The sequence below is a fragment of the Arthroderma uncinatum genome (assembly GCF_011692745.1).
Source record: "Arthroderma uncinatum strain CBS 119779 chromosome Unknown scaffold4, whole genome shotgun sequence".
In the NCBI taxonomy this organism is placed as follows: Eukaryota; Fungi; Ascomycota; class Eurotiomycetes; order Onygenales; family Arthrodermataceae; genus Arthroderma; species Arthroderma uncinatum.
The window spans coordinates 2,844,666-2,869,905 of record NW_022983866.1 but is presented as its reverse complement, the minus strand read 5'-3'; the positions used below and the strand labels follow the sequence as shown (position 1 = coordinate 2,869,905).

General features: G+C 49.5%; 9 protein-coding genes across 9 annotated transcripts; 2 read left to right on the top strand and 7 right to left on the bottom strand.

The window, feature by feature from the left end:
* Positions 1-156: 156 nt before the first annotated feature.
* GIQ15_06221 (MFS transporter) lies at positions 157-3,422 on the bottom strand (the record flags this gene model as incomplete). Its single annotated transcript, XM_033553638.1, has 6 exons — positions 157-1,041; positions 1,095-1,341; positions 1,398-1,987; positions 2,443-2,733; positions 2,807-3,118; positions 3,177-3,422. The coding sequence occupies 6 exons, from the start codon at positions 3,420-3,422 to the stop codon at positions 157-159; spliced, it is 2,571 nt and encodes an 856-aa protein (XP_033404782.1).
* Positions 3,423-4,084: 662 nt separating this feature from the next.
* Positions 4,085-4,294, bottom strand: GIQ15_06220 (uncharacterized protein; the record flags this gene model as incomplete). Its single annotated transcript, XM_033553637.1, has 1 exon — positions 4,085-4,294. The coding sequence occupies one exon, from the start codon at positions 4,292-4,294 to the stop codon at positions 4,085-4,087; it is 210 nt and encodes a 69-aa protein (XP_033404781.1).
* Positions 4,295-5,019: 725 nt separating this feature from the next.
* On the bottom strand, positions 5,020-9,894 carry GIQ15_06219 (uncharacterized protein; the record flags this gene model as incomplete). Its single annotated transcript, XM_033553636.1, has 3 exons — positions 5,020-6,543; positions 6,606-6,875; positions 6,928-9,894. The coding sequence occupies 3 exons, from the start codon at positions 9,892-9,894 to the stop codon at positions 5,020-5,022; spliced, it is 4,761 nt and encodes a 1,586-aa protein (XP_033404780.1).
* A 627-nt stretch (positions 9,895-10,521) lies between these two features.
* On the bottom strand, positions 10,522-11,293 carry GIQ15_06218 (N,O-diacetylmuramidase; the record flags this gene model as incomplete). The annotated part of the gene is made up of 2 exons (XM_033553635.1): positions 10,522-11,055; positions 11,126-11,293. 2 exons carry the CDS (start codon positions 11,291-11,293, stop codon positions 10,522-10,524), a joined length of 702 nt encoding a protein of 233 aa, XP_033404779.1.
* Positions 11,294-14,895: 3,602 nt separating this feature from the next.
* GIQ15_06217 (monosaccharide transporter) lies at positions 14,896-16,974 on the top strand (the record flags this gene model as incomplete). The annotated part of the gene is made up of 4 exons (XM_033553634.1): positions 14,896-14,963; positions 15,145-15,427; positions 15,631-15,770; positions 15,861-16,974. 4 exons carry the CDS (start codon positions 14,896-14,898, stop codon positions 16,972-16,974), a joined length of 1,605 nt encoding a protein of 534 aa, XP_033404778.1.
* Positions 16,975-17,550: 576 nt separating this feature from the next.
* On the bottom strand, positions 17,551-18,083 carry GIQ15_06216 (uncharacterized protein; the record flags this gene model as incomplete). The annotated part of the gene is made up of 3 exons (XM_033553633.1): positions 17,551-17,617; positions 17,674-17,710; positions 17,810-18,083. 3 exons carry the CDS (start codon positions 18,081-18,083, stop codon positions 17,551-17,553), a joined length of 378 nt encoding a protein of 125 aa, XP_033404777.1.
* Positions 18,084-19,218: 1,135 nt separating this feature from the next.
* On the bottom strand, positions 19,219-20,987 carry GIQ15_06215 (uncharacterized protein; the record flags this gene model as incomplete). The annotated part of the gene is made up of 6 exons (XM_033553632.1): positions 19,219-19,300; positions 19,367-20,217; positions 20,281-20,336; positions 20,442-20,619; positions 20,674-20,750; positions 20,831-20,987. The coding sequence occupies 6 exons, from the start codon at positions 20,985-20,987 to the stop codon at positions 19,219-19,221; spliced, it is 1,401 nt and encodes a 466-aa protein (XP_033404776.1).
* Positions 20,988-21,953: 966 nt separating this feature from the next.
* On the bottom strand, positions 21,954-22,454 carry GIQ15_06214 (uncharacterized protein; the record flags this gene model as incomplete). The annotated part of the gene is made up of 2 exons (XM_033553631.1): positions 21,954-22,292; positions 22,353-22,454. The coding sequence occupies 2 exons, from the start codon at positions 22,452-22,454 to the stop codon at positions 21,954-21,956; spliced, it is 441 nt and encodes a 146-aa protein (XP_033404775.1).
* Positions 22,455-23,276: 822 nt separating this feature from the next.
* On the top strand, positions 23,277-25,124 carry GIQ15_06213 (ankyrin; the record flags this gene model as incomplete). Its single annotated transcript, XM_033553630.1, has 1 exon — positions 23,277-25,124. The coding sequence occupies one exon, from the start codon at positions 23,277-23,279 to the stop codon at positions 25,122-25,124; it is 1,848 nt and encodes a 615-aa protein (XP_033404774.1).
* Positions 25,125-25,240: the final 116 nt, after the last annotated feature.

Here is a 25,240-nt window from a genome sequence, read left to right as displayed (position 1 = left end):
CGATCTTCGATGAATCACGACGACTAGCGTGAAGTGCCGTTAACGGACAGCTAAATGACAACTGATGATAAACGGAGCATATATCCTAGGCGTAGCTAAATGGATACTGAATATAAAAAGTCTAGTTCTTCATTATATGCATGGTTCTAAATGCCATCAATCATCGGACTTCTCAAGTCCGGTTCCCTCAACAATAGTCCAGGTGAGAAGCCATCCCAGGAATGCTTCAATAGCAAGAGACCACCAGATGGCACCGACAATGTTATGTTTCAGTCCCAGTCCCAGGCCCCAGCCTGCGATCAGTGGGCCTAGTGTTCTCGAAGCGCTGGACGCACTCTGCGCAACGCCATGCAAAGTACCCAGCACGCTCCGGTCTGGCACGGAATTGTTTACAAGAATTACCGTTGCAGGCAGAGAGAAGGTCCTGGATACAACCTGTAAAAATATGACGGCTGATAGAGCAGGCCACACTAGATAAGGGTGATTAGGAATCAGCACGAGGAACGGGGCGAGGATATAAGCCACGGGGGAAAAGGGGAGGAAGATTCGAAACGATCTCAATGTCCCAAGACGCCACTGGACGCGCGGGTATATGAATATCTGTATCGGTAGGCCGACCAGGCCGATTATAGCGGTGGCCACGCCGACCTTAGAGCTAGACATTCCAAGGCCGCCTCCAAAATGAAAGAGCCCGTTATAGCTTCCTGGAGCGCGAGGCGTGGGCAGGAAGACGAAACACAATGCGGTAAAGGCACTGGTGTGGAAGTTGAGAAAGGTATGGGCAACGAGGGTGAGAAGAACGTTGCGAGTCCATATCTGGCGAAACGGTAGGCGTTTACGCCGTTGGGGAGCGCTTTTCCTGCAGTTTTCAGTCGATACGGAATATCCGGTTGATCCCATATCGAACGAATCTGGCATATCAGGGTCCGCAAGTCCATCTAGGGCCTGGTAGTCGCTGTGCCGCGAGAAGCCCAGATACCTCGATATGGACTTGCCAATACGTATGCCCAAGTCTCTCCGCGACCGGGTTACTTCGTGTGTCTGAATACGATTAGTATCTGCTTGTATCAAGGGAGGAAAAGGAGCAACTCTACCTCTTCAAGGCCGAGGAATATCGCGAGTGTGGAACAGAGTATGAACACTGCTGTAGCCAGGTTTGGCAGCGCAAACGGCCATTTTACCATCCACGATACTCCTTTCTCTCCTCCCAACCAGGATCCAGGTCCAAAGACGGATGGATAGTTGCTGATGGGATCAGCCAGCAGTCCTCCCATGATAGGGCCGATGATGACACCGACATTGAAACACATCGGCAGCAGCAAAAAGGCCCGCGACTGGTATCTGTATTCATCAGCTTTCGTCCATATATAGAGAGTCTGTCAGAGTGATCAACGTACTTCTTCTCCACGACAATCTCAGACAGCATCGTCCTCATCACGCCGGCGTTGCTGTTCAAGGCGCCTCCCAGCGTCCTGAAAAACGCTGCAGCCGCAAAGGACTTGGAGAAACCAAAGCCGAGAGTAGAGATACATGCTCCAAAGAGGCCTATGAGCAGTACTGTCTTTCTTCCGAGCAGCTCCGTATCAGCAAGCCGGCCCCAGAAGACGGCCGTGAGGAACTGAGCACCTGTGAACGCGCCCTGCAGGATTCCGGTCTGCGACGAGATGGTAGAGTCTGGCAGCGATGGATCAAAGGACTTGAGCTGGTAGAACATGTAGGCCTGTAGCGAGGTTTGTGCAAGCGGTTCTGATAACCTGGCCACCGTGAGGATGATGAGCTGGTTCCTCTTCGGCAGCGAGCTCCATGTCACCGGCCTGTCTGCTTCTTCTCGACCCTGTTCGTCTTCATCACGGCCATGTTCGACTTCATATCTCAGAGACGAGACACTGCTCCGACCTATATCGTCTAGGCCATGTCGCGCAGCTGGCTTGGGCGAGTTACGGCCAAGCCGGTCCATCCGTGGCGTCTTGGGCTTTCTTTTCTTCTTCTGCGCAGGGACGGCGAGTATATAGCATGAGAACCGGTCAGCGTGTTTATAGATCCCATACTATCCGTACTATCGAGAGCGAGGGAGAGGAAAGTCGAGAGTGTCTTGACATGGGGATCTTTCTGGTCGGCAGTTTAGCCGGTCTCCACGATTACGAAGAAACGAGAAGTCGATGACGGTATCTGCAGTTCTATGGACGGCTCTCTAGAGTATGGAGTATACGAGAACTGTTTATTGATAGAGGAGTAAAGAGACAGGTAGTATGTATATTCTTAGTATATTCCAACCTCTTTTCATCAAAGCTATGTCATAATCATTATTCCGTCATGCTAATGTCCGGCCACTACATCGACATCACCCGTTCAGAGTCGGCATCGGATGGTCTGGCCTCCCTCCCACATATCACCGGGTTCCAGTATCTGCCAGCCAGACACAGACCCGGCTTCGACGCATACCATGTTCTTGTATGCCTCGTCTGGGGTGAAGTCTGCCATCCCCTTCGCCTTCTCGACCCACGGGTTCCAGACAACCATGTCGTTCAACGATTCCCGGGTGATCGAGAAGACGGGCTTGTTATCTTCCGACGTCACGGTCACCGGCGTCTTTGGGTCAAGGGACTGGTAGACACGATCTACCTCTGACGAAATCCCGATGGCGGCAGATTCCTCTGTAAATGTAGATGCGTCACGGACTTTATCGACGTATGTTTTCGACTGAAGGCCCCCAATACGGATTTTCGATATGTCCTGGTAGAAGAAAGGTAAGCGGTCAGACATACGTGTTAATAGAAAAGCCAGAGAGAAAAGGATTTCGACATACCTCTACTCTGAAATACGTATGTAGGAGAGACTGGAACTCGAATGGGGCGGTTCCCTTATTCTGAACCTGCAGCGAAGTGATCAGGCTTCGGGGGCTCAGGGTGACGCTATACACCAGTCCAAAGTCGAACGGCCAGTCCTTCTGGAACTTATCGCTCAGCATGCCCTTTGACAGGCCAAAATCGAGCTTGACGCTGGCATCTCCCTCGGACTCGGAGGTAGACTTGCCCAGGAACTCCCAGTAGGCATTCCTGGCGAATCCATGCTGGGGCAAGGCGGAAGTTGCATGCTCCTTGGGGGGCGGGCCAAACACCTGGTTCGAGTGGTCAGCTATAGAAGAATGGCCGTAGATGAGGACGGTGATTGCATACGGGGAAGACAAGCGGGATGCCACCACGAATCGGCTTGGAGCCGTCTAGATGAGCGTTCTCACTAAGGAATAGCTGCTCTGCGCCATCTGCTAGCTTCCACGATGTCACTGTAGCCCCGAAGAGGTTGACGGTAGCTGATTCCCCCGATGCAAGCGATGCTTCAACGCGGTTCTCGAGGACGGACACGCTGGGCCCGGGGACGGAGGAGGATACGGGGATGGCGGTGGGCTTCTTCGGGCGGTCCATGGCGTGCTGCTCAGTGTCGTGTGTATGCTGGATGAATCGAACGAGCGTATCGATTTATATGCCTGGACGGTGTTTCATCTGGCGGGATGCGATGTTGTTGGTGGGGTAGAAGCAGGACAACCGCCATGACTTCATCGCCAGCGGCTAAATAAACAAACCGCATACTTTATACATTTATACCAAGGATTATGGATGATCGTTTAATGAACAGGTACGAGGTATAGGTATCGCACATATTGCTTTGATATTACTATTAACTAACTCTTTATCAGTTTCACTCGAGACACGCCCGGAGCACCAATAGGGTATACGCAATAAGTCAGGTCAAAGGGACATGCTCAACGACAAGACCCCCCCGATACAAGACAGAGACAAAGCTGGAACGAAACAGGATATATTATGAAATATATTATGAATTAAATGCGTTTTTGGGGACGGGCCCATCATGAACGTCTGGTCGTGTAGACGATGCGGTTGCTGGTTGCCTGTGACGGCATATCCAAGTCATCAAAGGCATGATGAAGATGTCGTCTAGACGAAGATGGCGGCACCGAGGGCAGCAACAATAGCGGCGTTGCTGACGACGATGGAGGCGGCAGCGTTTCTATTCCTACGATTAGATGGCTGGATCTCCAAGTCATACGGGATACTGGTCAAAAGACTTACTCGGTGTGGTTGCCGCCCTTGCTGCTACCACCTTTGCTGGAGCCCTTCTTGCGCTTCTCGAGGACTGGGTATCGCTCGGCCAAGTGCTTGACTGGCTCGGCGACCTTGAATGCGGCGTCTTGCACGCTGGTATCAGGCTCAGTGGGAGAGGCAACGGCCACGGAGGAGAGGAGGAGGAGGACTCCAGTGACGGCAGTGAACTTCATATTGGCGGTGGAAGGGGGGCCTGATGTGGTAGTCTTTGGGAAGTAGGCTGATTTTGGTATGTATAAGCTGGATGGGAGGTGAAAAGAAAAATCGCTAATAACTGCGCGGCTCCAGGGCAGATATATATACATAGACTGAACAGGCCCGGTCACCCTGTCGGTGAAAAGGCTCACACGTCAGTCATCGCGCTATCAGCCGCTTTGCCCATCGTGATCACCGGGGTTGGCTTCATTTTCGCCCAAAGAGGATATTTCTCTGGGTTTTGGGCCGGTTGATCGAGCCCCTTTTTCGGCTCGTATAGCAGGCACAGGGGACTCCGCCCAGCCTGTTCATGCCGCTCAGCCCACTCAGCTGCACCCCTTCGTGCTTAACTGCTGCACGCCCTCGCTCATCCTGGCAAATCGGTGCGACTGACCCGCGGGCACGATGGAGATTTCAGAGCCTCATTCTACTTTAGACTAATTTTAGCGTGGAGGCTTTCTCGTACTTGGCCGATGATCTGGCTCCATAGACAAGGCGCATACACGGCTAAACATAGAGCAAACGAGAGACGGGAGGGGAGGATGATGGCGATTGGTCAATTGGTAAGATATACATGTTACTCTTGTGGGTATACGATTATCATCCTAAACATAAGCACAAGTACGAACATTAAAGTGGCCTGGTGGCGGTCTCTAAAAACACGCTATGTAGAATGGAGACAAACAGACAATGAAAAGGAAATTCACTCGTCCCGCTTACACGCATTGTGCGCCTCCATTTTAATGTCAAACATCACATCATCCAGCTCGCGAAGAGTGGACCGTCCAAACGAGACGTTCCTAATCGAACCGAGGATGGCTTTAAGCGACTGGAGGATGGACGACCCCGGAGATGCCTGCTCTCTTGGTTGTGGAGGAGTCCGTGACGGTGTTTGTGGTCGTTCAGGTTCAGGTTCAGCTTCAATTTGAGTCTCTTCTCCTGGAGCAGCATCAATCGCGTGTTCCTCTGGGGTTGGCACCTTTGGTGTCTCCTGCTTGGGCTCTATGACATCAGCACTGGCCTCTTCATCAACCGCTTGCCCACGAAGCCGAGGGGATCTCCGCTTCTTCGGTGCCGGTAGGGCTTCGTCGTGGGCGTCTTGGCCGCTCGCTTCTACTTGAGAAGGGCTGGATCTCTTTCTACCGCCGACAGAGCGCCTCTGGCTCGTGGACGAATTGTCTGCGATTGACGTGGCGTCAAGCTCAGCACTAACCGCAGCTTGAGGTAACTGGGGTACATGTGACTCGATCGTTATCTCAACGATTGGCGTCTGTGGCCGCTGCTTACTGGCGGATGAGGTATCACAGTTTCTCTTTCGCTTTCGGTTCCGACCTAGCTTATTTTTTGTCTTTGATGGCTTGTCCTCCAACACATTCAGATCCATCGAAAGTTCAAGGTCTTGCTCTAGCTGGGAAGCAATCTGCTGTTCGAGGGGGTCACTGAATGAATCAGGGACGACATCAGCATTTTCGCCATCACCGCCTCTGTCACCTCCCTTGGCAGACTTAGTCTTCTGCGAAGCTCTTGTGTTCCGCCTGGGCGTAGGACGTGCATCCTCGCTATCTTTACCGCTAGGGGACTCCTCAGAAATGGCTTTCTGAGCACCCTTGAGTTTTGTACGACCGAGAATGGAGGGCGTCAGTTCTATCGCTTGTGACGAGGGTACGGTCTGTGGAGGCGAGGAAGGAGGGTCCCCGTTTGTAGAAAAGCTCCATTCGACAGTCGAGGGGAAAGATGTCAAATCCACGTCCGTGAATGGCGCGCGAGGGCTTCTACTAGCGGGCGTAGGCGAAGATTGAACATCCTCAATGTTTGCCACTTCCGGTGGGATAGTTGGAGTTGCTGCATCGCTGCCAGGCGCATCAAAGGTTTTTCGCCTTGATGCTGGCTTTGAAGCGTGGATGTCTGGGAACATGATTGCAGCGTCCTTCTGCTGCCGTTCCCGGACAGATTTTTGGTTCTCCGTCATAAATTGTGATTCTAACGCTCCGGTGGAGGTAGGTGATGGCTCAACGGTAATGAATTGAACTTGCGAATCGTCATGACGGAGTCGCTTAGGTGTTGTTGTACTGTTCCTCTGCGTCATCCTTCTCTTGCGGCTGCTCCTATGACTGACTGGAACAGATTGAGGAGTATGGTTCCTGCTCCCTGGCTTGAATTTTTGGGTCGGCGTACGAGTATCTATGCCCTCTTGTGAACTTAGATATTCTGGTGGTGGAGACATAGCCTACGTCCACAGATTAGTTTGAGCCTTAAAATGAATGGAGTGCATTCCGTTTCTCTGCTTACCTTCAACTCTGACCGCTGGGGGAAGCTAGGGAGCTGAAGCTCCACGTAAGCGCTGAGTTTTCGCAGAATTGCTTCCAGTGATACGGGATATACCAAGCTCTCCTCTAAGCCAAAGGATGTATTCCACATTGAGATGAACTTATTAACGGTTGACTTGTGATGCGATTCAAACCCAGCGGTCATCAAAGGCCCTAGTCTGTTAAGGAGGTCGGTGTTGGTGTCGCGAAGAGATGTTAAATTGCAGATAGTCATAGCGATCAAAGCTCGGGCCTAATCCTGGTTAGAACCGGTTGGAATTATGATAAGGGAGAGAATATCTTACAGAAGTTAATATGCTGTTGTCAATGCCTGCGTCTAGGGTCAGCTTTCGACTTGTATCAGCTAACCACGGAGCAATTCCGGTCTGTAGTCGCTCTAGTAGAACAATCCGGTAATTCACGGGACATCGCTCGAGCCATTGCGAGGTTTCGTCAAGGAAGCCAAGCGCATCTGTAGTGCTTGTCTCGGGCTGCGAGTGGTATAGATCTAAAAGCTTTTCGTTTGCCAGAGTAACGACCTTGTCGCAAAATCGTTGGTTATTGTGACGGCTCTTAGCGGCAGTTGGCGAATTGGCTGATTGTCCTTCCATAGCTGGCTCTCGTGGGAAGGAGATTTGGTGCATAAATAATGGCATTTCGCCAATACTCATGGGTCGGCCTTTGCGAAGCAACGAGTTAACGAATGACTCAACGAGCAACGAAGTATTAATATCGCCCTTTTCATTGCGAACCACTGCTCCCAATGTCTGAAACAGCGAGGACCACTCAGAGCTGTTGATGCCATATTTTGTGGCATATTCAAGTATGCTCATAACCCTATCGTAGTCACGGAATGAAGAGTCATCTTTTCCCGGAGCGTTGTTGTCGTTGTTGGAAATCGTTAGTGCTTCTTGGGTGAAAGTCGAAATACTCTTCCAGACTCCTTCGACGGAGTCAGGGTTTAGCTCAAGCGTTTCGTCGGTGGGTCCAAGCACTGATTCGGCGAACTGACGTAGTAGATCTAAGCGTGAACCTCTGGATGCTCGGCCAAGCAGACCGGTTTCTATTATGCCGTGGAGCAGGGCCTTGTAGCGAGGGATGGATGTTGAGTAGGAGGAGCGGCATATGTATTGAAGAAGATGTAGAATCGGAGATCTGATAACACCATTGGGGTGTGGGCGACGGTGTGTAGGAGTTTGGGCTATGCTAAAGGTTTCGAGGGAGGTCTTCAGCAGCACCTTTTCAGTAAAGGCGACAGATCCCATAGTAGGTATGATGGTTTTGACAAGGAAGAGAAATTGTGCAAAGAAAATGCTGTCCCCATTCTTGGCCCCAGCCACTGATCTTTGTCCAGTGCTCTTCCAGATTCGCTGCAAGCTTTCAAGTATGGAACCGACAGCTTCCATTGTCTCCGTAGAAGGCTGAATTTCCTTATTTGATGCATCGGCAAGGCTTCGGGATAAATGAATCCAGGCTAGTCCGATCGGGGACTCTTCTATAGGGTAATCGTGCTCAATGAAGAGATCGAATGATTTTTCGAATACCGGTAAGACTTTTGAAATTCTAGACCGAACCCACCTGCAATCAAGTCGGGGGAGATCCTCTGGTTCGACCTTGGTGGTCTCGATAGCCTTTTTCTCATCCCAGACTTTAGGGTGGGAGTTCCATAGTAACATGGCTACTATTCGACAAAGACCTAGGGCATTTCCTGAGCTCCATTTTAACACTCTCAAGCTTGGGGATGTGATATATTCTGCCCAGTATGAATCCAGGCGCTCAAAGGATGTTCCGGGTCTGAATGAATAGTAGAGGAGGTTGCAGTAGCTCGAAAATGCCTGGTCAGTATGTGCACCTCGCTTTGAGACTTTCTTCCTTTCCAACTGTGAGTCAATTGGCCTGAGTAGAAATTTGGCCATTTGACTTCGGCTGCCGTCAGGAGATTGCGCCACATATACTAGACGATTCCAGGCGAGGAGAGCCTGTGAATTGGTGGCAAAGTCACTGCAGTTGAAACACTTTTGAATAATCAACATCCAAGACTTGAAGTGGTCCCACTTCTCTATCAGCCACCGTGGGCTCCTTAGAAGGAGGGTAACAACACTCCAAATCTGAGGCACGTGTGGGCTTGTTTCCCTGCTTGCAATCATGGTCATTAACCGATCACAGAGGTCGTTCACGAATTTGGCATCGTTGTCCATAGGAAGGCTGAGAACGTCCTCGATTGCTTTGAAGACAGGTGTACTGGGCCCCAGGGAGTCCGTTATTCTAAAACCTAACTGGATGGCCTTTGCTCTGACATCCTTGACCTTGTGTAGTAGACCAGCAATGAGGTTATCCATCCAAAAACTGGCATGTGAGGTAAACACGGAACGCGCCTGAGAAAACAATCGATCGTATATATTCAGTCGTAGAGCTGTCACTGCCTTCCCTCCTACTCGATCCGGCCCGCCCCTGACGGTATCCAAAAGCCGGGCTACCCTGGCACTGGTAAGAATCCTGGGGGAGAAATTCTGCACGCTAAGAAGCCTCATGTAGTCGATAACGATAGTTTTGGGGGTCGAGTTGTCCTGGATTGATGAAATGGCACGGTCGAGGATGTAGGTCTTGAACTCATCCGGTATGCGAGGTGAAGTTTCGGGCTTAAATACGAGCATATTCAGCAGGTTTAGAGCTTGGTGTGCCAGCGAGAAGTCTGACTCGTTGTGAGAGGAAGGAGCAGCATTGATATCCCGTTTTATCCAGCTGACGAAGAGATCAATGTTTTCGATTATGGAGTTTGCATCAGGCTGGTCACAGTACGCAGAAAGACTGCCCACTAGCTGCGTATAAGCATCTCGTCGTAGGAGGTGGGAGCTTCCCGAAAGCTGTTCAATGACGGAGCTAAGCAATCCCGACAGGTCGGCGGGAGGGCTAGATCGGAGCTCATCTGATTGTATATTGTCGGATGCAAACGCCCTGGATTTGAGGATCGACTTGGCTGGCACGCCTTGGTTGGAGGAAGGCGGGAGGGATCTTAGCCGTGTTCGTGACTTTGTGCTTTGGTCTGTGAATTCGGGGGGCCTGATGTAGCTCGCCATGGGGGAGAAGTTGACTCGTTTTGACCGCGAGTCGGAGAGCGGCTGTGGAGTGGCATCTGAGGACGACGGCAGAGTCGTGGGAGCTGCAAGCGCAATTGAGTCGTCTGCGGACTGGCACACATCTCCGCCCAGCAAGGAAGATGACCGTGGAGGAGTTGGAGGGCGAGGCTCGGACAGACGCTGGTTGTCGACCATCTTCGTCGTCTGGGTCTGATTTGAAAGCGTGGATCAACCGATCCAGGGTTGAAGCAAGAGAAGTTCAAACTCAATAAAACATACTAAAAAGAAAGGTATATTGAATGCTAAAAGAAACCACGCAAGAACAAGAACGAGAACAAGGGAAAAGAGCGTCGATTGGGGCGTGGTTTGGTCGCCGGGGAGAGGGAGCGAGATGGGATGAGGTCAACTCTCTCTCTCTCTCTCTCTTCCCCGTTTCGACTTTCCTGGCAAAAACCAGCCGCGAGTTTTAACTTTCGAGACGCGCCAAAAAGTCGCGAATTTCGCGGTGGCTGGATATCACGTGACCACTTAAACGCATTAATGGATCATAATTTATCCGATGCGTAGTAAGGTCTACACGTGATACTCGGTACTTTCGGCTTCTTCTCGGCTTTATTCACTTCATCTCGTCAATCTATGGATATTGGAAGCAGAGATATTCGATAAAGGAGCAGCAGAAATACAGGTTTAAGGGCATCTTCTAAGGTAATTGTCTCTATTCTGCATAGCTAATATCATATATACAAAAGATCGTATATATACGGTCCCCGCTCATCTCGTCATTCCAAAGAGCACTTCCTATGTACAATGGCTACAGGGCGCTTAACCTCCCTTGGCGAAACGCTGGAGCTGGTCCATGCCGCCGTTGAAGATCTCAGAGTCACCGCCATACTTGTAGGTGTCGGCGTTTTGCCAGAAAGTCTGGTATGGCCAGCCACCTGGAGCGGTTCCAGGGCTGGAACCCCAGCGGGCAAGGACGAGAGGGATGGTGGTGCCGAAGGTCTTGGTGTTGCCAGTGCAGGTAATCCACCAGTCGGGAGAGGTGTAAATCATGGGGTAACGGCCGGTTTTGGCGTTGTAGCGGTCGGAGAAGGCCTTGATCCAGGCAATCATGGCGCTGGCGCTGAGACCATAGCACTTGGGTTTGCCAGAGGTTCCCTCCAAGTCAATCATACCAGGGAGAGTGATTCCGTCGCTGGTCCAGCCACCACCGTTGGCGAGGAAGTAGTCACACTGGGCAGAGGCAGAGCCATCTGGGTGGGCAAAGTGGTAACCACCACGGATGAACTTGTTGTTGGTAGCACCGGTGTATTGAGAGTTGAAGGTGGAGGACTTGTAGGTGGTGCCCTCGGTGGCCTGATCAATTGCGCGGTTAGTTTTAGTTTGTCTGGAGAAAGGATACGGTCAATTAGGGAGTATCACTGACCTTGATCATGACGAATCGGGCACCGCCAGAGTAAGCAGCAGCGAAGTTGACGCTTGGCTGGTAGGAGGAGATGTCAAAACCCTGGACACCTCCAGCACGAGCATCAATCTCGGCTGGGGCAGCGAGGGCGCCGGCAGCAGCGGCGATGGTGAGGAGGGAGAACTTCATTGTGATGGATGTTCAGGAGCTTGGATTCTTGTGTGGATGATTGTTTGTTGGCCTGGTCGGAAAAGATAGCAGGCAGACCATCAACTATATATACCTCCTTTATCTGCTCGGTACGAATAACTGCTCGTCCCTCTCCCATGCCGCCACCCACGTTGAATGCTCCCATCCAATGCCGATGTCAGTTTGATGGAACCTTCTGATGCCCCCCGTATAGAGCATCCAGTGGAGCCATCGCGTACAACTTAGCCCCAAGGTCCGAAAGCTTTGTCCAGGGAAGGTGTTGCACAACCACCCGTCGGTAAACTAACGCCAGAAATCTAAAAATATACATGGATAATATTCCATGAAACCCCGCAAAACCATCGTTAATCCGAGATGATCGTCGTGTTGCAGTGCAGAAATTTGAGGCAGCCTGAAAAGCAATATCACTGCACGTGCAATAGAGTCCCAAACACAGTGGGTTGAGGTATATGGAGTATATGGAGTATATACGGAGTATGGAGCATTTGGACCGTAACCGCAAACAGGACCAGACCAGAGTAGACAGTCGGGATCCTTGATATTCGGATGGTTTTGGCGATATGATTCTTCGGCGTCATTCCTCACTTCCTTGTGTATGGCCAGCGTAGTAGTCGGCCTCACCATCGAGTGTATACACTGCCTTGCCGTGGAAGTGGGCTATTCTTGTCTCCTTGCCCTGGTCAAGCCTTGCATCAAGCTTCGGGCCTCGTAATTCCCCTTATCAAACCCTCAGACGGCAGGCTCCGGCCTGTAGGCTGAAGCCTGATGATTAACCTCCCAGTGCCGTGAGGTATGATCTCTCAGCGAGAACAAGCTCCTCGACGAGCCTGGACGCTGGAAGCTTGGTGCCCTGGCCGTGGTGGTGATCAGGGGCCACTGGCTCCATCGCCCAATTGTACATGTTTCTAACTTTAGCAGTCTCGAGAATAACAGGACGGCTGAACCCTGCTAGTGTGGATGGACTTTTGGTTCCTTGGACTCCTGACATTTCTGCCTTCGAAACGCTGGTGGTTGGCAATCTATGATACCTCCGATGCTCACTTCAGGCTCGTATCTCTATATAGCACAACCTTGTTAGTTGGATGGCAGACCAGAGATCGGGTGCTTACTCTGTCACCTACGAAGATGACCTTGCAAACGGCATCTTTGTCCTCAGTACGGAGTAGCGTGTATCAAGTTCCTCAACACTCGATCGCCCCCGCGAAGGCTAAAGAACCTGGAGTGACATCAATGAGCTAGGGCAGACGCATAGAGCTACCACCGTAGTACTGCTAACTGCTGCATCTCGGGATCCATCTCCCTGTCATAACTGAGGAACAGACACGATGTTGAAGCATCGAAAGCCACAACCCCACAGGCGTGCAAGGAGATGCCCCCGAGTCTCGCCCGATATGCCAGCATCCAGTGCAAGTTATGTATAATGGATATAGCATGCGCCACGGCGAGCAGCAGGGTTGTATGGGGTAAAGATTGTTGACATCGTGTTGACCTCCTTGGCCCTGAGGTACTGACTCGCCAGACGAGAAAGAGAGAAAGCAACCTTCCCTTCTCGCTTGCAGGTTGTCGCTCTTCAAAGTGCGCCTGAAGGTCGCCTTGAGTGCCTGCTTACTGCTGCTATGGCCTATACCCGGTACATGTCGTATCTGCGAGCGAAGTTCATCTTGTTTGTCTGCCTATAGTCTGTCGAAGATGCATCTCTGGCCTTCAATCAATCACGAAACCACCACATGCAAACCGAGGCTACCCAAGGGACATATTGATCGATGTCATCTTTATTATTATAAGATCGCCGCTCTCTTGAATCAGGCAACTGAAACGGTTACTCCTTGGCTTGTCCAACTATTTCCGCAAGTGTGAAAGACTTTTATTGACCTCAATTAAGTACACTGATATCTACAAGCCGGTAAGAGTTCCAACCTGCTTTCCACCCCTTTTGCAGCAGTTCTTAAAACAGGTAGGGTTCCTGCCATCCATCCAGCAGTGGTACGTGGAAAGATGGGTGTTGTAGTTCTTCTTGTGACATTTCCTTCCGCAGTCGTAGGTTGGCTTCACTGCTCCTACGTGAGGAGTGTTCTCGCAGAAGTAGCAAGTCGATGCTAGGGCTTGGAGTGGGAGGGCGAGGATGATGACGGCGGACAGCTTCATTTTGATAGGATCTTTACTTTGGAAGGACTGTTAGAAATAAAAGGCGATAGGTTGGCTCGTCGGGTATCGTTACCTTCACGACTCGGAATGCAAGAAAACGCTGGACTTGTGATGCGGTGGATTTGCCTGCGGTACAATTAGCGCTTCGCTTCTTCAAGGTTGAATTCAATCCCTACCTTTTGTTTATTTGTTCGTTGGTTTGATCTTGAAAAAAAGAACAAGAGGCTGCGTTCTATTCTTCTTTATATGCATTTTGTTGATCGCTGGTGAAAAGGAGAGCAGCGCTCCATTTCCGCGAAGAATACGAGTAATTTCTGAATACGATGCAGAAAGACTCGAGATCAGAAGCACCGATAACTATATTTGGCTAATTTGGGCAGTCGATCGCATGGGCCCCGGGGATAGCGGCCTATATCAGCCTCAAAAACGAGGAAACCGAGCAAATCAGCCTCAACGATCAGAGCTGCCAGGAGCCCATCACGGCTCCGCCCACCCGCAAGGTGAAACTAGAATTGGATAGCTGGCTGACTAGCTGTCCCCTGACCCCACCGGAGTTCTTGTGTCCATGAATAGGAGAATTGAAGGAGGAAAAACTGCATCTTCTCCTCGGTCTTTCGGATGGCTGAAGAGCCGCCTGGGGGTCTGAACTCGTCGGCAGCAAAACGTTCGCGAGGCATACCCGGAGGCCGTGGACACCTTCAGGGGCGATAAGTAGCAGTATCAAGGCTATTGTAAATAGCTGTAGGCTCCGCAGAGGAATTCCTTGCCTTGCAGCCTGCGTGGATTCACCCTAACGGGAGAACGCGAGATCAGGTTCTTCGAGTTGGATTGGAGTTATAGCTCCAGAGGATATAGGTTTCTCAACATGATGGCCCGGCAGACACACATCTCTCTCCAATGCTGCATTATTATGCCAACTGGAGTCTATGGTGAGTGTTCGGTATGTGGTCACTTTTTGTGCTGCCGTTTGCTCTCCAAGTAAATATAGCTAACACTGCAATAGGTCCCTCCAACGTCATCGAAAGGTCCGTCGCAGGCTGCAAGGGGTATACTGCCTTGAAATCATGTTTAATACGCGAATCCTTGTCGAGAGAATCACTGCCGGCATATATACAGCTATAAACATATGACGTCATGCGCTTCGAGTTGATCAAAGGAGCAAAACAGCTTTCTCCACCGTTCGAACATCCCAGAGGCGAAAAGTCCCCAGTAAAGTTGGAGACTGCAGGATTGACTTGTCAAATCACACTGCGCGATCCTGGAGGATTGACTTCGCTGCTCTCTCTATGGAATCCCAAATGACACGCCACCACCTGCCATTTCATGTCATGAAATCTGGAATAATGCTGGTGGTATACATCATGTGAATCAGGTGTCTATCCAATGTTTTGGTAGCTTGTGGAGCTATGGCTGCACCGATAATCCTAGCTACCGGGATGAATAAGGACATTGATGAGCGCTCTCTGCCGTCTCCTACGGAGTACAAGGGCGAGGGATGGAACCCGTACGCCTATTGGGTTGCACCCTGATGGTTTTGTTGCCAAACCATGGTTACAGATGGGCTTCGAGCTCCGGAATAAAATTGATTCGAAGCTTATAACTACGACTGGAGTCCTCCCTCGCCCTCGACTTTTTTTCTTGTCGTTCCTTATTCAATATACCTGAATATAACCGAATATGAATAGGATTCGGGCTTCGCATAAGAGCCGGCCTCACGCTTCCAAAGAGGCGAGTGGTTCGGACAGAGAAAGCCATGCTGCTGGAATGGTCAACACGCCTATCCCCAGGCTAACATGGCGAACTCTGGTGATGGGGATCTTCGTGTCAATGGGAGGGTTTCTCTTTGGCTACGATACCGGTCAAATATCGGGGATACTGGAAATGGAAAATTTCAAAGAGCGGTTTGGTGAACAAGGTCCCAAGGGGTACAGTTTTTCCAATGTCCGCGCAGGACTAATTGTGGCTCTGGTAAGGAATATATCGATGCGTTGTTACTTCTAGCTACGCCAGGTTGGATCAAAGGTCAAAATCAAGTCTAACTGGTTCTTTGATAGCTCTCCGTTGGAACGTTGATAGGCGCACTTATAGCTGGTCCCCTGGCTGATAGAATTGGACGAAAATGGTCTATATGTATTTGGTGTGGGATTCTTTCGGCTGGAATAATTGTGCAGATTACTTCACCATATCCAAAATGGTACCAAGTGGCGATTGGGAGATGGGTTACCGGTCTGGGAGTCGGCTCCCTGTCACTGCTGGTTCCATTGTACCAGGGAGAGAGTGCACCAAGGCATATACGTGGTGCGCTGGTTAGGTATGTTTTTACTTCCTACACTGACACGCAGCACGGCCACAAGAGCGTTCATTCATATACAGAGAGCTAACGTGGATTATTACCTTTTAGCACCTATCAACTGTTCATCACGCTTGGTATTTTCATCGCCAATTGCATCAATTATGGAACGGAAGCCCGCCGAGACCCCAGCTCCTGGAGAATCCCTATGGGAATCACCTTCATCTGGGCCGCCATACTGGGCTTTGGAATAGTCTTCTTCCCTGACACCCCACGATATGATTACCGACATAACCGGATAGACAAGGCTAAGCGGACAATGATGAGGCTTAACGGAGTTCCTGAAAACCATGAAAAGCTGCATGAAGAGTTCAACGAGATCAAGCGCCAACATGAGGAAGACCAGCTCACGAAAGACCAACCTTGGTATGCGATTTTCTCCGCGCCTACCATGCGGTACAGATTGCTCCTGGGAATAACACTACAGGCATTTCAGCAACTCACTGGCGCGAATTACTTCTTCTACTACGGCACTTTTGTGTTCAGGGGTGCTGGTTTGAGTAATAGTTTTATCACCCAGATGATCCTCGGTGCGGTTAACTTCCTCGCAACATTCATTGGACTTTACAACATCGAACATTTCGGGAGACGCAAATCCTTGATCGCAGGAGCTCTCTGGATGTTTGTATGTTTCCTCATCTTCGCATCTGTCGGCCATTTCGTACTCGATCGTGAGGACCCATCCTTAACCCCGGCTGCTGGCAAGGTGATGGTTGCTTTCTCCTGCCTATTTATTGTAGGCTTTGCATGTACTTGGGGGCCCATGGTTTGGGCTATCATCGCCGAGTTATACCCATCCCGATATCGTGCTACCGCCATGGCAATGGCCACTGCATCAAATTGGCTGTGGAACTTCCTACTTGCCTTCTTCACCCCCTTTATCGTCGGAGATATCGATTTTTTGTACGGATATGTGTTCGCTGGTTGCCTTCTCGTGGCTGCCGCCATCGTTTATTTTGGTGTTATAGAGGGCTCCGGACGTACCCTTGAGGAGATTGACATGATGTATCACTTGCACGTTAAGCCGTGGAAGAGTTCGAAATTCGTGATCCCTCCTTCTTTACAAAGGGATACACCTTCAGACTCGAATCACGAAAATGAGGTACCGGCTACTGTTCCAAATTCTCAGGGACAGGCCGCACCAAATATGCAGGCAGCTACCTGAAGAGCCAAAATGCTCTGTCATTCTTCGTTCAGAAGCAGCGGCAATGCCGTTATTTCTTCTCGTCCTGATTTGACGGCGAGATTGCATACCAGCCCTTACTCGCCTCTTGAGTTTTCTTCGTAGCGCGGAGGGATTTGCGATTGGCATTTTATATTTTGGCCTATGTTTGCATGGGCTGTAGTGTATTTAAGTTTTTAATACCCTCGATGAATGCATGAATACATGAATTCTCTATTACTCCATATATGTTTTATACTCCTTGAAAAATAGCAATTTATGAAAATAACTCTTCAATAAAGCTCACCTTCAGCCTGTTATGTATTGAAGGTATACACGCTTGTATGGTGTTATATACATTGAGGTGTGGAAGTTGATACATGCTCCTTTGAGCAAAGCGAGCCTCGTTGGAGGTAGAGGTATCTAACGGCCTCGAAGTCGCTTGCTCAACAGCCAGCGGGGAGGCGTTGGAGGGGTAGATTGCCCATTGATAGCCAGCTGTAAGGGAACCGATGCAGTGACTTCTAGCCGGTATAGTTCCTAGGGGTGGGTGTGATGTGATCAGGTGGTAGGCCTGTATTATGAACTGAGGCCCTTTTCTTTCTGTGCCTGTTCATATACCCAGTCATTCAATCCAGCACGATTCCTGTTTGCAGATGAGTTAGAGTGGGTATACTAGGTAAAAGAACGGGTGGGACAAACCTTGCAATTTCAATCGCATAGAACTGCATTCGAACCGCTGTAACAACCCAGTAAATGTGTTAGCAGTGCATCTTGTCAAATAGGCCTGGTTTAACGGATGGATGTTCCGCATTCCCAGACCATGAGGATCACTAACCAAAAATTGTTTCCTTTTCTCCATATTCGAATTTCGGGTTTGCTCTCAGTATGGTGCCGAAGTTGAAATCGGTAACTTTCTCCTCATATTGTTTCATCCAGTTTCGCCATTTTTCTTTGCCCGCTTTGCTCTTCATTTCATCCTCGTTGATCGTCTCAGCGGGGTCGAAGCCAGGGAATTCAGTTCTGAAGCTCTCGTATATCTCATCATCCAATTTTGTGAGGCGTAGCTTTGATCCAGGTGCGCGTTCGAGGATTGCCCAATATGTTGACATTTGTTGGACAGCTGTAATCCGGAGAGTCAGAATTTTGGTATATTGAAAGGTTGGGGAACTTTTTTTGTTTCGTGGTAGAGAATGAATCCCTCCATAGAATGTGTTGGAATGTAGCAAATGTATAAGGCTAACCTTTAACCGCAAATTGTTTTTCCATCTAACGGCGGTTTATTGTTAGTTTATCGAGACAGTCTGGGCGCATCAAGAGCAGGGAATGCTGCAACACAGAGAAGGATATAAAGCGCATACATCTTCCAAATTCTGAGCCGTCTCCGGGTCAAACGGTGGTAAAGTTGATGGCGCCATCTTGTTCAGTGATTGTCTCTGAGTGAGGGCTTGAATCGAATGCTGCGCCTGGAGGTGGGGTGAAGGAGGGGTCAAAAAGTTGCAAGTGAGTCCGATGTAAGACTGAGTTGAGTTGAGATCGAGTATCTTTTCTTCAAAGTTGGACTGGCCGAGTAGGAGCGTGTAGATGTTGTTATATCAAGCCTCCAGGTATGTGCGCGAGAACAGTTCGTTCAATCTCGAAGTGTGTCGAAGCCTCTCGCTCTCTCTCCATTTCGCACTTGGATGAATAATTTGATATAACCGGACTATTATATCCCCGAAGACCGATAAGTCTGTTATATAAGCATTGCCAAGCCCGTATTAGCTAATGCAGCATTACGTCATACTACTATCGGTCGAGCTTCCTTTGTTAAGAAGACAAAGGGGAAAACGAGAGAAGTAGGAGAAACAGGGGATGCGAGGGATGGCGGATAGGTTGGCTACTATCTACGCAGGCCTAGAATCGGGCATTAGTAAGTGTTGGGTAGGAAGAACTGCGGGGCGGCGCCTGTACACACTGGAACCCGCATTTTATCTTTAAGGGAGAGATAGAACGACGATGGACTTTTCCTGATGTTTCCTGTTCAAATCCGCTACTCGCAGCGTGTCATTTTATGTTTCATGATTCATACATATGTAACATGTAAGTGGTAAAGTGTAGCGCAGTGGGCAGACTCAGAGACAATCTGTGCCCGTTCAAAATTGGGATATATCGGCTGTAAGTGATGGGGTAGTCAAGACATGATAAATGTACGGGGTGAACTCTATGTGCAACGGATAAAGAAGTGAGACAATGGGAGGACAAGGGCTAGTCAAGCTCCTCAATACGGCCTTGTTCCACAGCCGTCCGGACGGGGTTTTCGACATTAACAACGCCTGTAGCACGGAGTCTGCAGAAGGGGAAGCAGTTAGCTACTTCTCCGCTTAAACACACGAAGAGAATGATGGTGGCGTACCTTTCAAAGAGCACGAATAGTCTCTCTGCCTCTCGTTCTTTCTCTTCCTCAGTCATCTCTGGGCCAGTATCCACGGGCTCGGCATCAAACCTCTGACCGGTGACCGGATTAATAGCTGAACTGAACTCTTTGCCGGCCTTGGAGCTGTATGCCTCTTTTGCACTTTCAGGGATTGCCATATCATGCGACATGAGGAATCCTGCCGCAAAACCATATCCGACGTTCCTCACAAAGTCGCTAGCGTTACTTCCTGATAATTCAAACATGAGTGCCGAAATGCCGTCTCGTAAGCTGGGCGCCACCGGAGACGTCGATAGCCGTAGCAGCCGGGATGACAAAGTATTTGACTGGCCGATGGGTAGATCATGATCGTTGTCCTCGGGAAGAAGCAGCCACTCCATGTATTTCCTGGGTCCTTCTGGGGCAAAAGAATATATCTTTCTAAGGAGAGTAAGCAGTGGAACGACGAGGGTCTCTAGATGTGATGGTTTATGCATCGCAACGGCCTGATCAAGGATGTTGATTAGTTTATCCACATTGCAGTTCTGGTCGAACTTTGGGAACAAAGGATTGGTGCTGAAAGCTTTGCTCTTCTCCGCCTCAAGGTCGAGATTCAGCAATGAGTTGATGAGATAGTTGACAGGAGCTTGAAGCGGCGGGGTTGGGATCTCGATGAGGCTTAAGATCTTTAGTATGTGTGGAATTGCTGGCGAGAATGTCGTGGTGTGGTGAGGGTAGTAGTTGGTGATATTAAACATCAACTTGAGTGTTTCTGAGAGCGCAAGCTCGTCGATGGGGGTAAGCTTTTTCTTTTTGCCCTTTGAGAATTGTTTGGAATGGCGATGTATGTGCTGCACTGAAGTCAGTTATCGATGCAAAGAGCCTTGCCTGATGTCTGCATCACGGGTGCATACGTTATTGATGCTCTCCCCCAAGGAGCATTCACTAAACAGCTTATCAAAGTCCAAATCTGAGTCGTAAGTCGTTAAGAATAGAAGCCGTGAACATAGAAATTCGTCTTCAGAGTTATCCTCCTACATATCGACCGGTCAGTGTTGTACTCTCTCGCTCGTACGCAGACGGGGATCACTCGCTTTCAGTTTCTCTGCGGCCTTTCTCCCATTCCCAAGGTCAACGAACCTTTGGCGCGTGGCCTTCTCCAGCAGTAGAGCATTCGCCAGACATCGTAGCGCTTCTCGGTATATAATCGCCTCTGGCTCGTCGAATCCGTAGGCCGAGAGCGTTGCTATACCCTAGAGATGGGTGTCAACGTCGTCATCCCCTCTCAGAACCGCCTGTCTCCGTACCTCTTTTTCATATATGGGCTCCGCATTTTCTGGTTTCCGGCCATGCACGCGCAGCTTTTGCAGGGTCTCGATCCGTTCTATAGAAAGCAGCAGGCTCGGTTAATATGCAACGGCAAGAAAAGAACAGGAGGCAGTCTGTAGCGGCGGTGACACATACGGGAAGTTTGAAGGCTCTTCTGCTCCAGGTCTGCCCGTAAGGTGCTGAGCAGATGGTTCACTTCGATTAATTTCTCTAGATTGCGAGGGTTAGCGGGTTGCGCAGCGCCGGATGAAGCTGTCGCCGTACCTTCGCCTTGCAGTTCTAGGGTATCCATGATGGCGGCGATGGCCTCATGAGCGGGTATGTCGATATACCAGAGTCGCGTTCCTCGTTTGCTCGTCTAGCAACAGATACGGCGCTAGATGGTCGTCCAATACTGTTTAAATAACTACAGTTTCAAGGACGGAGGCGGGGTCTGCGAACTCCTGCACCGCGATGTCGGAAGTCTTTGAGAAAGAAATAGTTCGAGGAGTAAGAAGGCAATACCTTTAGCTACCGTTGAACTTGACTGATTTCAAGACCTCGACTTCTTCACCGAAAGTCAATATCTCTTATTTAATTCCTGGCTGAGCGATCAAAGGATGGTGGTTTTAGGGGCCGAAGCCAAGGTTGTTAGTGACAGACAGCCCAGGGTGGCGCACTCAAGCCTGAAGCCTCCCTTCTGCCCCTTATTTGTCGATTCTCCTGCTAATCGGATTTTAGATTTCTCTTTCCTGCATACGATAACGCCCTGTGGAAGAAGTCTCTGCGAGGTAGATTGGCAAATAATATGACCGTTCTGAGGGCGTGTATCTGCGTTTCTGCATTGCATCATCGTGCATAAAACTATTGTCCAGCAAACTCCCGGCCCTGAGGCATCTCAAAGAGCTCTTTCAACCGATTTCATTGTGCTTAACCGTACCGACTGCGTATGGTCTGGCCAGCCCTTTGATACCTTCATGGCGGAGTCCCACATCATCCTTGGCCTGGGAGAGGTCCTTTGTCTGTGAATACGCGAGGAGGGGAGCTGGTTAAAGATACGGAGGTCTCTACCGAATATCGATAATGGCGCCTAATCAACCAAGATCGTCCTTCAGCTCGTCCTTGCTTGCTCGTATAAGAAGGACGGGGACTTTGTTCGATAGGTTCAAAACATCGGGATCCTTAGGGGGTTTTTGGTAGAGATCTCCGTGCGGTTGAAGATACTGAGATACATTCAACTATAACACCAAACGCATATTCTAACTTGCACAAAGTTGGATTATGAAACAAGGCACTGGGGCATCTTCATGTTCTTCTCATCATCAAAGCGACCCCCTTCCACCATGCTGGGAAGAAGAGCTTCTCCAGGCTCTCCTTCCTCTATCACCACCACGGTTGTGCTTCCACATAGCCCGATACGTTCTTCGTCCTTCAAAAGGTACGAGCGGCCCGCCTCCGTCACCGGCTTGTCTTCTCCAAGGAGGCGAAACGAGCCATGGAGTAGAAATACCTGGCAGTCTAGGAAATATGGCTTGACGATCCAGTATACCGATGGCGGATGGCCGGGATTGGGGTCACGATTATAGTAGTGAAACGCCTCTTCGTCATACTTGTTAAACTGTTTAAAATACGGGTTAGATATTTGCACGATACGCATATTGGGAGAATGTCACGATACCTCTTGCATAACTGCTTCCAACGTGGCATCTTCATTGTGGTGGTCCAGCGAGCTCCAGTACTTTTTACTCCTCTGGGGGACGATCTGTTCGACGACCGGCATCTTGTTGATACCGGAAGAATAAGTGTACAAACGTGTAAGGAAATAATATTCTATCGGAGATATCACACAACGAAGGATATAGACCTGTACTTCCGATATGGAAAAGGAAGGGGAGCAGAATAGGAGAGGCATGTATTATATATGTGTGCCCGGATACCTTGCTAGGTGATGTTTTGCCTATCTACATCGCTACTTGATTAACTAACTGATTAATGATGCACCTGGCGAGTGTTGCCTCTCTAGTGAACCATTCTTAGATCACTCATAAACTAACGGTCCCTTCTATAGAATCAGCTCTGTCTTGAGGAAAGATATCTCTAATATCCCCTTCACTGGATTTATATGGCTGACTGGACGATAATTTGGAGCTCCTTGGATTTACAGCAATCAACCCTCCTCCTGACTCGAAAAGCCTTATTTTTTATTTACGCTAAGGTAGGATTTTCTTTGGTAGGCAATACTTATTGGACACGGAAACTATTTATATCTATTGGCTAATAATACATGCATCAGGTGTAGAATAACTCTTAATAATAGCGTGAGGTCGCCTTACGCCCTTTTCCTACTTGTCCTGCACTTTTCATGCGGACTGCTATAGCAAAATAAACCAATATCACCAATTTTTCCCAAGATGGGCTTCCAGGGGCTAAGTGTTGAGATCATCATACAGATATTCAGCTACTTGCAGCCAGCGGTAGTGATGCGAATGAGACTGGTCTGCGGTTAGTTACTTGCACACCTGTGTCTGTCCTAAGACTGGACTGATGAAATGCCTTAGGATATTTTGATGCTACTATTCTACATAATTTCTTCCACATCACAATGATCCAGAAATTTACGAGTGATTTATTTTTCTCTCGGCTTCTTTACGAGAGGATCATATCCAGCGGCTTGAACGAGGTCGGGATCTTCAAAGAGGCAAGCCGGTTGATCACATCGACAGGCGCAGGCAAGAACACAGAGGCACTCACCCAGCGTGCTTGGAAGCGGATTTGTGATGCAGTGATTGCCTCCCAACCCAAGGGGTGGATAGAGTATTTCCCCACTTATGCCAATGATACCATCCGCTGTATCAAAGACTGGGATGACCAGTTTAATCTCATATTGGCTGCATGGCTAGGACTAGACGATGTTGTAGGGGCTTGTTTGGAAAATGGGGTCTCGGCTGACCTGAGCCATGAGCTCCTTGGGAATGCGCTGTACGCTGCGGCATTCAACGATCATGAAAATATTGCACGACTTCTGATCAATAAAGGCGCTCACGTCCAGAGGATGTGCAGGCCCAACGCTGATGCACTACAGCTTGCCGCGTATAGAGGCTCTCGGCGAGTGGTGCGGCTACTTTTGACTACGGATGCAGACGTGAGAGACTGGACCTGCATGCAGATTGGACACGGTCCTTTTGGAAACCCTCTTGGAGCTGCTGCAGCCGCTGGGCATGTAGACATTGTTCACAGCCTCCTTCAACGAGGGAACATCGAATTGAATAGTGGAGACTGGCAATCCAGAACTCCTTTATTCCGTGCTGCTGAGTACGGTCGAGCAAATGTTGTCAAATATATGCTGGGCCTGCCGTCCATTTCCCTTATAATCAAGGACACTCGGATGCGTACACCTTTTGCATACGCAGTGGATAAAAGCTGCCAGTACCTATTTAATTTTATCCTGCGGCAATATCCTCCGGGGCCTGATGGCGCTCAACTCCTGCTACGGACGATTACGGGCCTTGGACACGTAGAAGTTATACGACTGTTCTTGAGTCGTGAAGACGTTTGCCCAGATTGGGATTGCGCTCTAAATCATATCCCGAAGAGGATCTTTTATCAATACATGGATGTGGTGGAATCGTTATTTGAATGTGAGGAACTACGTTTTGACTCTCCTAAATTTGACATTGCAAAAGGGAGGCTACTGAGCTGGGCTGCTAGCATTGGACGACTCAGGATAGTCAAATCGTTACTACAGCTCCATAATACCAATCCAAATGGCTGTGACCGCGATGGTTGGAGCGCCATTTGCTGTGCAATCGCTTCTGGCCACATTGATGTTGTTAGGATTCTACTGGCGACAGACGGGATTGAGTTGAACGGTGATGTTGGGTGGAGACGAAGTATTCCTCTCGTGGCTGCAACGAGACACAAAAATATTGAGATTTTCCGTCTTCTCCTGGAGGATAAAAGGGTCATACCAGACATAAACATTGGTGGTGGCAGGACGGCCTTGATGTGCTCTGTGGTACATGGCCAATTGGATATGTTTCAAGCATTGATTCTCAGAGGTTGCGATCCAAATTCAAAAAATGATACTGGGCTCACGTCACTTCACTATGCCGCCATCCACGGTAGGATAGATATAGTAGAGTACCTCCTCAGCCGACCAGATATCCAGCCCAATACCCCAAGTATTAATGGAGATACTCCGCTACATCAAGCAGTTCTCAATGGCCAAGGGGAGGTGGTAGATGTTTTACTGGATAGTCCTCTTGTTGACCCGAATGTGGCCAACGATGATGGGTATCCGCCTCTGTTCTATGCCAAAGAAAGTATGTCTATCCTTCTTTGTTTCCCCTTTCTTGTCATGTCAGAATGCTTCAGTCTTGGAAATGGTAAGCTTATACATTCGATTTCGCACCCTTTCCAGGAAAACACAATATGGTCTCAAGACTGTTGAGATGCAACAGAATCTTACCGGTTGGCGAGACTCCAATGGAGCTGTACATAATGCAGCATCCAACTAGTCGGTCATCGTAGTATCGACTCCTGACGTTAGAGAATGAATGGAGGTTT